Source organism: Mycteria americana, chromosome 10, assembly GCF_035582795.1.
Source record: "Mycteria americana isolate JAX WOST 10 ecotype Jacksonville Zoo and Gardens chromosome 10, USCA_MyAme_1.0, whole genome shotgun sequence".
NCBI lineage: Eukaryota > Metazoa > Chordata > Aves > Ciconiiformes > Ciconiidae > Mycteria > Mycteria americana.
Window position 1 is genome coordinate 6,785,338 of NC_134374.1, and position 14,479 is coordinate 6,799,816.

At 41.5% G+C, this 14,479-nt stretch overlaps 1 protein-coding gene across 1 annotated transcript in view; it reads right to left on the reverse strand.

Annotated features, from left to right (window-relative positions):
- Positions 1-14,479, reverse strand: part of TENM1 (teneurin transmembrane protein 1) — a 353,539-nt gene that overhangs the window by 7,171 nt on the left and 331,889 nt on the right. Inside the window, exons 26-29 of the mRNA XM_075513171.1 lie at positions 12,877-13,112; positions 6,518-6,814; positions 2,011-2,398; positions 111-1,331 (exon numbers count right to left, since the gene is read on the reverse strand). Of these exons, the coding sequence (XP_075369286.1) occupies positions 111-1,331; positions 2,011-2,398; positions 6,518-6,814; positions 12,877-13,112 (2,142 nt within the window). The remainder of the gene's footprint in view (positions 1-110; positions 1,332-2,010; positions 2,399-6,517; positions 6,815-12,876; positions 13,113-14,479) is intronic.

Below are 14,479 nucleotides of genomic sequence, written 5' to 3' on the forward strand. Positions count from 1 at the left end.
ATTAGAGCTAAATAGTAACTTTGGATGTACGCAAAAGATTCCTGGAGTCTTGAATCCCTACCAGAATTTGACCAAAAGTTGTATTTTCATGAGAAATGTGTTACTTTTACCTGTTGTATACTTAGCAACATCTTGGATTCTGCCAACTGGGTAATTATTTTCAAATGAATAGAGATTAAATGGTTGTGGGACAGCGTTCAGGTGTTTCCATATATGATGATTTGGTGTCGTCCACCGACCGGCAATGACATCGTAGTCCCGCTGACCCAGATGAACTAATTTAGTAAGAGAATCATAGAGCCCTCCATGAAAACCAATGATAACCTGGAAATCTGGATTAGTGTCCTGGTAGATCTCTCCATACGGGGTGTACAAAATTTCTTTTATGACTTGGCCCCGACTGCTGAATACAGCTAGAGGTGTTCCAGTGTTATCACAAGCAACATAATATTCTTCTCCACTGCTTAATTCCATTGCAATGAGATGACCTTGAAGATCATAATATAGGGATGTGATTTCCGAGCTAGTATGATTGTACAAGTGAGTAACTCTTATTGGGTTGGAGAGATCAGCATAGAAGAACTGTAAGTGTTGTCCTAGGCTTGACTTGCTTGCAACTCGTCTTCCAAGACCATCATAACAGTATTGCACAGTCCAGCCAGACACTTTGTTGTACGCTTTGTTCAGCAGACCGTTAGAGTTGTACTCAAAGATCTCATTGCCTCTTTGCCTGAGAAAACCATCTTCGTCCATTTTATATTGAATTTCTCCAAGTCTGGTAATGCGATCTCTCAGATCGTATCTCAGAGGAGTGAGGCGCGCACTGTTTCCATGGCTCAGCAAGTTGATGTTGCCATTAAGGTCATAGCTGTAGCGCCACTGGGTTTTATCATTCACAGACACAGTCTGCAGTTGGCCATCAGCATCATATTCATAAAAATATCTTGTTATATTGGCATCTACACCTACGCGTATATCACAGATCACCATACGACCCATATTATCATACTGGATGGTCATCCAGTAAGCGATAGACTTGAGAATTTCATATTGTACTTCAATCACCTGACCATTGGCACTAAAAATTTTGGTATGTTTCATCACAGTGGTGGTTATAACTTGGTTTAAATCATAATTAATTACACTGAATTTCCCAAATTGTTCAGTCCTGCCAGAGACATCGACGTAACGGTACAGGTCTATGGGAAGAGGCGTCTCGTTTATCATGGCCTGCATGCTCGTGACACGGAAATTGTTATAGCTGTAGTCAAACCTGGCGTTTACAAGCCCTTCTTCACTAAACCTGAAGATCTGGCGACCAATAAGTGGACCTGTTCGAAACAAATAGGGGAAAGAGGAAAAGCAAGAAAAATAATGAATTACGTCCATAGTATACCTACCCTGCAGATCTAGCACAGACAAACGATGAACTCAAATATACCCTTGAGCCTTATTGCTACTTGACTGTCTCAGAAAGTACCATTAACTAAGAATATGTTAGATTATTCTCTCACAAACCTTTATTAATGCTTGCTCTACAAAATATTTATATTTTATTAACATTTGTTTAAACAAATGCTATTTTATTCATAATTATAATTTCTGTTTACTTACAAGATAATTCTAAAATAAATTTATTTTACATGGTGATTTCCTTCCTCATATAAACAGTCCTGTTGAATTTATGTTATATTATGGTATAAACAGGGAAACTTGAAAATACAAACAATAAAACAACTTGATTTAGTATTTAGCAAATATCCACACAGTGGAATAAAAACAATCAAACATTATCAGAGCTATTCCATACAAAGCAATAAAGAGAAAACTGTATTTCAAATAGGACAGCTATATATGCCTATGGACGCAGACATAGAGATATACACACATATTTTTCTATTGAGACATAAAATATAAGGACTTGTAGACATAAAAATAATGGAATTTCATGCCAGGTAAGTGCAGGATCAGGGCCAAAAACTTTAGCAAAGTAGTCACAGTTACACAAACCTGTTTGCCTGTATCTGATGGTACAGATGAACCCATCATGCATTAAATGTATTGTTTTAATAACCCCAGAAGATTCCTCGTAGGTGAACGTGACTTGAGTAGTATCATAAAGAATCTCGGAAAGTCGGGACTGTCTGGTGTATTTGTAAAGGACTCTGCGGCCTGTCCCAGGGTACAATGTTTGCAGAAGCCGACCGTCTCTGGTGACGTCCTGTATGAAAGCCGCATTGCTGTCCGGAGGGGTATAGATGTTGCGGTAGTACCCGACGGACAGCATGGTTTGCAAGGCATGGCGTACCATGCTCGGCATGGTGACCGAGAGCAGGTAGTCGGACTGGTCGTACTCAAAGATGTAGCGGCGCTGGCTGTGTAACAGGAGCATCACGGACTGCAATCAAACAGGAATGGCAGTGTAAGTGGCCGACCAAGCAAATCATTATTCATCTAGTGAGGGCCTGAAGGTTAAGGAAATGCTGAAACAACCATCCACTCTTGTAGTTTGCTCTTACTGTCTGTACAATTCCAAGTGAAGCTTTCAGCTCCAGGAGACCTGGCCAGCAAGGAGGTGCAAAACAGGAGGAGAATAATAATAAGTCTAGAGGTAAGGACCTCCAAACTGGAAGGCAGATGTGGCGCTCAGTAGCATTTCAGCCTCATGCTGACTTGCTATCTTGCTCTGAAATATTTAGGTCATCCTCCCAGGAAGCCAAAACAGAGGGAACCTCTTCCTCACACACAGGCAGAGCATCTGCACCAGCAGATGTTTCTAGGGGAGGTGGAAAGGGGAAACTTTCAATGGTGTGCACAAGGTGTTTAGCTTTTAGTGGCACTCTGCATATCCCTGTCACACACCTACCCTTTTTTCTGTATGTCTTCTATTAAATGCACATTGCCCCAGAGGTCCCATGGATGAAAATAGTCTGGAGGTTCTTTGGTGTGACTACTTCTATCTGTTTTTTAATGGTTACGAAGAATATAGTTTCTACGCAGGTACTTGATATCTGCCCTGTGTTGCTTTATCGTTGGTTTGTTTGTTTGGCAGATGAATGTGCAAGCACGGCAGACATTCTTCTGTGCAAATTTAAAGTTTGGGTTCTGTAAACCGTTTCACCAGTCGGGCGCAAAGTCACAGTGTCACAGAGTACAAGCCCACTGGTGAACAGTCTCTGTTGAAAACAAGCGTAACGAAAACACGGAGTGAAAATGTATGGGGGAACTTTGTAGCCTTCTCCCAGCTCCAGTACGCGGCTTGGCTGGACCAGAGCACTGGACATCCTTGCCGCACTGTCCGAGCTGGGACGCAGCGCTGACGCTGCACAGTCCTTAGCTCACAGCCCAAACCTACCAGGCACATAAGCAAATTTGTCAGGCTTCTGCATGATTGAGACATCACGCAAAACAAAGTCTTATGAGGAACAGTGTGACTGCTTTTTCATAGAGCATTGTGGAAAGACATCAGAAGAAAAGGCTTTTTTTCCCCCTAAGCGCAAAAATCTTCTCTGGGAAGAAAACACCGAGAGCTCAGCCCTGCAATGTGTTAAGTAACACTGGCCCTGAGCCACTTTCCTCTGACAAATAACCCAAGTGCTTATTCAAAGGCCCACAGATAGGCTGAGCCTTGCCATCCTCTCTGCACGCCCGGCCCCCCGCCCTCCCAAGATGTATTTCTTCCTGCCCTTGGTGAAAGACATCTGTCACCTGTACGCAAGCCAGAGAGCACCAACATATGCCACTCGCAAGTCATCCCCTGCCAACTGGTGATGACAGACCTTTACGCCGAGCTTTTTCTGATCGCTTTATTGCTGGTCTGCCAAGCATTTCTAACACGCACAGTGTTTATTTTGTTTTCACCTTCAGTCAAGAGTCCCCAGCCTGCAGTAAACCACTGGCTGAACTCTCTCCTAGCACTGATGTGATGCCTCTACATACTGCTCCCGGGCCTGTTTTTAAGCTGTCTGCCATTGACAGAGTATGAATAACAAGATCAGAAACATCTCTAATATAACTTTAGTGCCCCTGTGTGCCATTTTTACGGCACTTTGTGGCTTTTCCACTTTTGTCCGGGATAGTAAAAGGATAGACAGTACAAGGGCTGGAGACTTAGTATCCTCTCTAGCCTATTAGAGGATACCATAAAGAGAAAAAAAATTATTTCCCAATTCATCCTCATAATATTACAATAGATTTTTCAACTCTTTGCACAAATTGGGTTCTAATTGTTTTAAAGGATTTCAGAGGGTAGCTCATAAAACATCCAAAAAGCTGTCATTTCACAAAAGCAACCAGAGCCCGGTCAACCACGGAATGATTGATGCCGCATGGTATATGGAGACAAACAGCCAGGGGCAATTACTTGGAGCTCTACTGGGAACCGACAGGAATGCTGAGCATCACCACTAGATGTCATTTCTGTCCAACATACACACGCAACCGCTCATCTGTTTTGTCTGGTGTAACCGGCAGGATTTTGGAAGCAAACTTGGAGTATTCGGGAGATCTTAGAACACCATTAACTAATTGGGGAAAGTGACCAAAACAAGAAGAACTGAATCTCATCAGTAAACATTATTTACAGTGCTACTATCATAGTGCTTTTTAAAACCTCAATTATTGGAGCTAATTTTGGAAGGGTAGAGATTTTTGAAGATGTACAATTAACTCATCAAGTGCTAAAAGATGAAGAATTAAATAACAAGAATTAAATTCCAAGAATTGGAAGCGAACTATAGAATTGATTTTTTGATAAAAGGAATCATTTGGTCTTAAGAGGTTTCAGACAACCTTTAGCAATCATTACATAATTAACGCAATGAGTTATTGACTTTAATGGAGCCACAAAATGATATTTCAATGTCTAATTTTGACAGTGAATTCATCTTTCTTTGGCACAAGGAACAAACAGTGATGAAAGTACATTAAATAGCTGGGAGATTATGTCCATGGTGTGTATGACACTCAATAATTTTAATGACAAGTTACAGCATAACCCAAGCCTGCTGCTACCTGAACCAGTAAGCTTTTGCCATTTGCTTCTGCAAGATCAGGATTTGGCCACTTGTGCAGAATTCCAGAATAACAGTTATAAGTGACATGACTTTATTTATAAGCTTGTCATAAACTAAGAACAGACAAAGTGGTTTGGAAAGATAAGAAGCATACATCTTTCCAAAATTACGGTCCATTAGGCACAAAATAAAAACAGGATTCCTCCAAAAGGCACATTGCCCAAATATTGGAAAGCTGTACTAAACGCCTGTTTACTTGCAGTTTGCAGAAGAGCATACAGACAAAAGAAGCCCTGACAAATTTATCTGAACCAAACTTCTGAAGCTTCTAGCGTTTGCCAATCTTGTTAACAAACACGTGCAAGAACCACACTGCATGCAGACAAGGAAGGAATCACATTTTTGTGCATTCTCCAGTGTAAATCATTTTTTTCTCTGGGTTAGGTTTAAGTTTTTTGAGGATCAGGCTTAAATACATCCAAAATAAGTACAGCAAAGTTTATCTTAAAAGGACACATTTGGAGCTTTTAAATAATATAAATAACTTCAAAGCGATTGGATTTCCTGCGTGCAATAGCCCCTATCAGTTTGACCTCACCTGCCCCCTCCCAGCCTTTCCCTGTGGTTAACAGCTTCAGAGAAAATGTTCTGCAAACTCAGGGTATACCGGATAGTCCAAGATGTTGCTATTTAAAAAAAAAGTTTAAAGGACACTGTTTGAATACCATTTCACACTAAGTTCTGAAAGTTTTACAAGTTGAGATTGGCTTTTTGGTTTTGAGAGACAAGATGATACCAAACGAGACGCTTCTACAGATGAATGAGATGCTGTTCTTCCTTAGTCTGTACAACACCTATTCTCCCATCTTGTGACCACTACCTATAGACATAAATGAAAATTACAATACCCAGGCAATTTAGACACGAAGTCACTATAAAAGCAGAGCAATAACTCATTTCCTATTAATGTTTCTCCCCCCAAAATGGCCCTCATGAATACCGAGGTAATCTGTCTCCTCACAGGATCAATCCCTTTTTTACAGCGCAGCACGGAGTAGGTGCAAGCTTGTACTCACTGCCTCATAATTTTGGCTTGAAAGAACTGTGTTGGTGGGGAGGAAACAGCTCCTTTTCAGTGGCTGTTATATTTTTGACTACGTTATACAGAGTGGCAACAAGTTTTTCGGCAGCGAGAGTGTCCTTTGTTCACTTGAACTTGGCCTGAGACCAAGAAGTCATTTCTCCTTACCAATTAAACAAATCTGAGGTGCTAATAACTTTCTTCAGAACTAAACTATGGCAGGTTTGAACTGGTGACACGTAGGTCTAAGCATGTCCAGAGACATTTTTATCTAGTTATGTGATTATATGAACTTCCTGTTTAAAAAGTCTTAAATACTCTTGTGCAAGAGATAGCATTATAACATAGTTCACAAGATAATATCTATATCAAACCAAATATTTTTGCCCTGGTACAACAATCCACTTTTTAAATGATTTACCTTTTCTAAATACGTGTAACTCCATATTTTACCATCTGCCCAGGTTCTGGAAATTATGTTCCCACTTGGATCATACTCCATTTTCTCAGTCCAGGTTCCTCTTTGGATGTAGGTGACTAATCCAGAATGTGAATAAGTGATATTGACCTCATTGTACTTGCTGATGGGCGACCATAAAATTGGGCGTCCTGTCTGGTCGTACATAATCCGAAGAGTGAATTTTCGATGATCATCATAAATCTTTCCTGTTCTGGTTACGTGATCGAAATCAATGGACAGCAGGTTTCTGTTGTGGGCCTAAACGCAAAGATACAGCAAGGTAAGAAAACAATGCATCTTAACTGCACACAACACAAACGTTTCTGTGTCGGCTCTAATCAAAATGTGCAATGGTTTAACATTACACTGGAGAATTTAGGCCTTATTAAAGACAAAAAAATAGAAAAATATTCAGATGAGAAACAGGAGGACCAAGAAACAAAATGCTGCTTGCATTCAGTGTCATTATACTTTGAATTACAGGACGCTTCCCATTTCTACGTGTTAAACCCTCACCTCTGCTCTCACCTTTTCCTAAGTTTTTCTTCTTTCTTCTCAACTTTCATCTCTCTGTGGACGGACTTTTTGATTCCAGCCAAAGATCTGTAGTTAAGCCCACAAATTAACGAAGACAGCCTATCTCGCATCCTCTCTCTTAAGCTCCGTCGATGTCGACAGGTCAGCTACGGCTCTGGGATAGCCCACGCCAGGTCGCATACTGATGCAGCAAAGGGAAGAGCTGTGCTTGCAGCTCCCGAAGACCCCGCTCACCAGCACCCTCATCCTTCTTCACAAAACCACCCCACTCCCAGAGCTCGTGAAAGCCAGCGGCAGCGGTGCCTGGTGCCAGCCATAATCCTTCCGGCAGCTCTCTCACCTCATTTGGGACCCGCAACGTTTGTTAAACTCCCTGTGTCGGACAGACTAACAGACTGTGTTAGTTAGTCTGTCAGACTGCCGGACAGACACGTGACTGTGCTACGAGCTGTTAACATTTATGGTCCAACAGGAAAATGCAGAAGGGCAGCCCAATTCTCCATTTGAAATCAAGTTCAAAGCTGAGCCAGATTCACGAAGACAAAATATATTTATCCCGTGCTTTCGTCATCTTCCTCCTTACCTCATTCAGTCACTGGGCAATCACTATTAAACTCCATTTAAATCAGAGATATAATTCAGGGAACCATAAGACATTGTTCATTGACTTGTCTTTTTCAGATCAATGCTCAAAGCGCTCATTGTATTAATCTACTGCATTTTATCTAATCACTTGTATTAATCTATTCCAATTAATAAATTCCTTACAGCGGAGACGATATCAGCGCAGGTGTTAGCACAGTGCACAGCACAGTGCTTGCTCCTCACTGAGACCCGGAGGCACAGCCGTAAAATAAATGGTTAAGAATACCTGTTTAATAATTCAAGCTGTGATCATATGGTGGTAGTGATTAGAAAGAACTTTTTTTTTCTTTCCCCTTTCTGTTTTTAGATACAAAATAATTCGAAAATCTAGAAGAAGCAGGTGTTCTTTCTTCAACTACCATTCCTGGGGTTTTATATACACACATGTCTAACTTTAATAGTGTTCATTTACAATAGCTGTAAAATACCTATATACCCCTGTAGACTGCTGTAACTATTACAATTTATGCTCTAATGATAGTTAAGGAGCCCAAGTAAAATGTGATGCTCAGTTCAACTATATTTACTTGTATACAGTCTGACGGATTAAGTTTATTATAATATATTTCTTTGCAAACTTCTTGCAATTTCTGAAAACAAATCCTCTTGGTGGTAAAATAACTGAAAAGCAAGCAGGGGATATACCCTGGCTCATATTCATTTACTGTCTATGTACATATTTAATGTTCTTATTGCTAGTATTATTATTATTGTAGAATGCAGCTAGGAGAAAGGAAAGTCTTGAATACAAATTGCTTGCAATCGAAATTTCAGGGACGATACAACAAATAAGAATGCAAACCAAACTGAGGCAGAATTAGCAGCGAAGTGGATAGCAGCGGTATTTGAAAGCAGAGTTAAAATAAGGTTTGGGTGGATGCCATTCCTTCCCTTATATTCCACATTTTATGCCTCATTTGTTTACTTTCTTATATTAGATTTAAGTTAAATTTAACACCCTTCTCAAGGCAAGACAGGACGATACATGGGTAGCAGGCCTCATTTCAGCGTTGTCACTGAAAAGCTGATTTCACATCCCGGTGGCACCTTAAAGACGACTCCTCCAACGTACATACAACGTAGTAAGGAGCCCCTGCGAGAGGCTGGAGCTCGTGTTCTGTTACAGGCCAGGAAAAACTGGTTTCTGAAAGCAATGTCAGGTCAGAATTTCAGCCGATGAAAATAGGGCGAAAATTCAGCTGACTTCAATAATAATGGTAGTAGTGCATAAAAACATATATTTATTATATATTTTTAAACATTCGTTGACTCTACTTCCATTAGTTTTATTGCTAGAAATTTTGCAGTGTCAATAATCACATAAACGTGCACTTCTTTTGACTTTCATTCTCAAACCTAAACTGCCTACAACGTGTAAATCAGACGAGATGATTGTATTATTTCCTTGTCTGTGTTTTGATTTGAGTCAACGTAAACTGAGACACACTGGCAGAGGATTCGGTCCTATCATTAGAACTTGCTGTAAGGCTGGTAAATAAAGGGAGATCATTTGCTAAATGCAATAATAAACATAGCTGTCAAAGCCTGTATCTGCAGGACTTTTGAATTAGGGCCAGTGATTTACTTCCTTTTTTTGTTACTTAAAAAAAAAAAAAAAAGGCAAAAATAAGTAAGACTGGCCAAGCATTCAGTTTTCAATTTCGTAATAAAACCTGGACTGCATCTAATGCCAAGTTCCTCTAAGTTATGCAAAAGACAGGAGGAAACAGAGCTGCATTCTAATTAGTATATTACTATGCACCATGCTCATTGGTTTTAACAACAGCCTTTGCTTCATTTTTAGATGTCAATTAAAATAGCAGTTCAATTGATAAAAAAGAAGTCTTGCTAGATTAAGATTGATGTTAAAATGCCTGATTGTACATAGATTTATTATTAATACAAAATGCATACATGCCTACAGACTGTTTTATGCACTTTCAAGAAGCGCCAGGGCAGGCAGTTCTGCACTTAAAGGAAACCTGTGATTAATTCCCGTTTCCCACATTGATTTAGATACTGAGATAAAGTTAGATGTCTGTTCTAGCATTTCAGTTAACTTACTCACTTCTGCTCTATTTCTAGAGCAGGGAATTCGCACCATGCAAAAATCCCACTTTTTAAAACACATCGTTTACAGCATTATTCAGAACGTGCTAACAGTGGCCTCTTTCCAAAACTGGAAATAACACTAATAGAGTGACATGCTTTCAGGATGGATGCTAATTGCGATTAAGAATTAAAAATGTTAGGACCAGGCAGAGAAGGAAAAGCTTTCTTCTCTTCAACTAGGTCATCCTTTATCTCATCCCCAGTTACCTGCCTTCTAATTTATACCTCTTAGCACTCAAAGCCGTTTGTTTCAATGACAGGATCAGGACTGATCTCTAAGTAACATCTTTAAACCTTATTTCTATGTCTTTTTTTTTCTCAGAAAACTCTTCCAATTGTGCTGGTTTTTTTCTTTAACGGAGGGCTCCTGCAAGTTCATTTCCATCGAGAACTGGTCCAATCCCCAGAGCTTTTCTTTACATATATTTTCAAAGTTCACCATAGTTCTTTCTGCCCTACATTGCAAGCTTTCTAACACACTTCCTATTATGCCGGTCATGGCATATTAAGTGTTTAAAAACTTCTTTTTTAAAATATAACTCACTGGAAGTTTTCAGAAGGTCTCGCCAGAACCTCACCCAGCATAAGGGCCTCTAATGATGCTACACTTTTTTTCCCAGCAGTGCTCAAGGATCTGTCAACAGTAGGCCCTAAATCCCTTTCATTATTTGGCACACTGCTTCAAACACACTATATGATGGTATTTTTGCTCCTGCTGTCCTGCATATTTCCTCTAATCACCCAAATTCTGCCGCTCCTTTGCCTTCCTTGCCAGCTGCACTGTTCCAGCTCCTTCCACCTCCACCACTCCTCACTCCATCAGCAAACTTCTCAGCGCTAAAGCTGAACTCCAGGACCCATGTATTTCACCTGTCCTCCAACGTCCTTCTTACTGGCAGTAACAGCCTCGATAGTCCATTTGTCCCGTTCTCTCGTGTCTACGTACATGGTGTATCCCATGCGCAGAATATTTCTCCTCCTTTCCACTATCAAATCCTCGTTTACTGCGCTATCCCACCAGGTTCCCTCAGACAGCCCTCAGACAGATGGTCCTAGAGCTCGGTACAGTCAAGGGAGGGGAAAACATTGTAATACGGGCAGCTGACTTGTCCTTCTGAGTAGACAGTGACAATCCATAAGCCCCCTTGATCTTGGGTAGGTATACAAAGACACAACTTACAGAAATAACAACGCAATGGTCGGCTGCTGTGATGCTAGTGGATACTTTTGGAAGGAGAGAGAATATAAGACAGCAGCACATCAAAATCATTCTTACACTTCTTCACCTTCACCTTCCATCCTCTCACTGGATGAAGGTGAAGGAGGAGAAGGAGGAGTACACGAGTGGTTCTGTGCACCAACAGGCTGAGCCAGAGGCAGGTCCATCAGTTGAGCTCTGGATAGCTTCAGTGTTGCAGTATTTCAATGAACATTTTATGCCTCCAGCCAGAATCCATTTAATCCTGACCAATTTGTGAATTTCCTTCCTTTTTTTGGCAGGCATTATTAAGGATCATGCAGAAGCAAGTGAAAATGAATTAAAAGAACCTGCAATCAATTTCAACAACAGAAAATATAAACTGCATAATAGGAAAACTGTGCAGGATGAAGTACTTATATTAACTATAACTGTCATGAACAACTTGGCCCTGGCAATGTGAGCAGAATAGATGACTGACTACATCCTGTTTAAGATTTTATTACATAAGATCCTTAAAGAAAAATGTGCCAAACAGTTATTTAAGCACAAAATCACACAAAAATCAATTGTTTAGGTAACGTGAGCCACGGAGGCTATAGTTTGGATCCTGCCATCTTAACACACGTTTGCCACTGTAATAAGTTCAGCTGCCTCCCTGGGCAGGGCTATGAGGGCTCACACTACGCTAGGGAGGAGGCAGCTGGGCAACAAAAACTAAATGAAGCTTTTCCCCACTCGCAAGATCCTAATAAAGTAACTGTGACTGTCGAATCTGAAAGACGTCCTTTCAAACAGGTCTTTCACATGCAGTGGCCAGTCTGGCCAGATCATCCAAGTCTTGCATTTGTGATTGATCAGAGCAGTCGAAAACCAAACAGATGATACACTTCAAAAAAAAAAAAAAAATAGTATCTCATAACCAAAAGACAATCCAGAGATTTTAATAACCATCTGTATATTTTCAGAGCTAACAGATGTACCTTCAGAGATAATACCTATCCAGAAAGGTTGTAGTTAATAATGCAATATTTTTAAGGCCAAAATTCCCAGTCGTACTACTGGTGCAGGCACTTTAAGGGGTATTCATGTGAGAAACAGAACTGATTTTGTGAAAAAACTGTTCTGCAAGGTAGCAGCCTCTTTGAGCCTTAGTGTTACCTAATTAAATGCTGCATGTTGACCATCTGTCATTGTAATCTGCGAGTTCTCCTCGCAGATAAAAATAAACCATGGATGCCACGTTAAAGTAATTCTTTGTTAGAGCCATAGTGTCACCCAGCCAGAGGGAGCGAGGGCGTTGGAGAGCATGTGGTAGAGGGCAGAAGACGCAGCCTCTCTGGGCGCACAGGGAGGCTCCACATCACGCTGGCTTGCAGGAGACACGCTGGCCAGGACACCCGAGGCGTGCCCTGCGAGACCCGCTGCCCCGGGCAGAGGCTGGCACCTCTTATTTCCCCCAGAAGAAAGAGGGTCGATAGATCGGAGAGAGGCAGAATATGTCTCCAACTCTGCTGCTGTGCCAGAGTAACTACACATCGTCCTTTGCTCACAGCTTCTTCCAAAGCCATAATTAAGTTCTTAGTTGAAAAAGAAGAGGAAGGAAAAAAAGTAATTATGTCTTGAGGTCAAGCCTCACAACCAAAATCAAACAGAGATCAAACAGCCCTGCGACTGTCAGAGGAGTTTGGTTTTGAAATTCATGGCTGGAGCCCACCATTGATACAAACTTTCCATTGCTGCTCTTACAAAGTCGAACATTTCAACATGATTTTAGTTCAATGGCTTTCAAAAGGAACGCGGCACTTTACACAAGAGGAAGTCTTACCCTTAGCCTTCTCTCAAACGTGGAGATATTGCCTTTGGTCTGCTCCCTCCTTTGCCTCCATTCAATGAGATTTGAGTTATGCTCTCCAGGAAGGGAGATATTGCACTTCCCTAAAGTGGGGCTGACAACCCCTGCTAGAATATGAGGCTCTGTGTTAAGCGTGATTTCCATTCCACTGGCAAAGGTGACTCTCAGAGACCCGTCTGGGCTGACCCGGTAGATATTCTGCGTGTTATCTGTCAAAAAACAACAAGCAAAACCAGGTGTGGGATAATGGCTGAGGTGACTTAAAAAAAAAAATTAGAACTTATATTCCCACTTTCAGGTAAGGCACAGCATTGAAGAAGCTCCCCAGGTGGAATGCGGCTGACATGTAAGGAATCCATTGCATGGGAGTTCCCTAGGCCTGCACCCTTAGATGTGGGTAACGCCAGGGGAACTTGGTGTGCTGACCCTAAGAGGCGCTGCCCGCAGGGTGGAGTGGTGTGGAGATGCCGCGGCCAGGCTCTGCAGTAATAGGGGAACTTAAAGGTGTCATGGAACGGATAAGCTGCATATTTACTACCCTGGGCCAACAGCCTGCCACGTTTTTGACAAAATGCTGTCCTTTTGGTGAACTTTGCTCATTATACCATCATTATAATACCAAAACACACCTCCATCCCAAAAGCTACCCGCCTCCAAGGCATGACCACCCCTCACTGAGCTTGCACACTGAATTTTCCTAGCTTTTACCTTTAAAAGCGAAGCGAGAAAACTTTACACCAATCCTAAACAAAGGTATATATGACTAGAGTCACTCAAGCTCCACCTGAAAGGTGAAAGATAGTATAAAATAGCTTAAGAGAAAGAGAATGTTAGGGAAGACACCGTCGTGTACCACTCTGACGTTTGGGATCAGTCGACGGGCTGAGCCGCTCTTCACCCCATCGGGACGCCTTTGGGTAAGAGTCGAACACTTGGTTATACCAAGTGCCTCCCCGGGAAACTTAGAAATCTCTCTCTATATATAGAGTCGCTTTATTATCTTTAACGTGTTTATGTCCGGCCGTGTTACTCATATTCTTGATATACGCATTGTGTCCGGCCGTGTTATCTACATGTTTGTGTCCGGCCGTGTTATTCATACTCATATTCTTGGTATTTGCATGTGCTTTGCAGACAGTGAATTTATCACTGGTCATCCAAAGAATCTGTGTGTCTGTTGCTCTAATAAACTGCACTCTTCACTGCTCTGGCCGTGGCAGTTCCTTCAACACGCCCAGACTGGGGGGTGTAAAAATTAATGCTGTCGCCTTAGCGAAAGCCCTGAACCAATAAGTGGCTACACACACAGTCCTTAGAAAATAAACCGTTGACCAAGTCTGAGACTAAGACTGGACCTAGCCGCACCTAGACTCCTCTCTGAGAAGGAGTTTAGAAAGCAAGGGGGTCCTGTCTGAACCTCGTGACTCAACGGGAGGGTTCCCCCCCAGCCACTCCTCAGACTCCTATTTGTATGCGACAGTAACTCTTAACGCAACAACAGGGAACAGAGAAAAGTTCAGATCTCCAGATCTATGAAGCAAACGTTTGGTGCAACAGGGCTTTGTTTGTCCCTAGG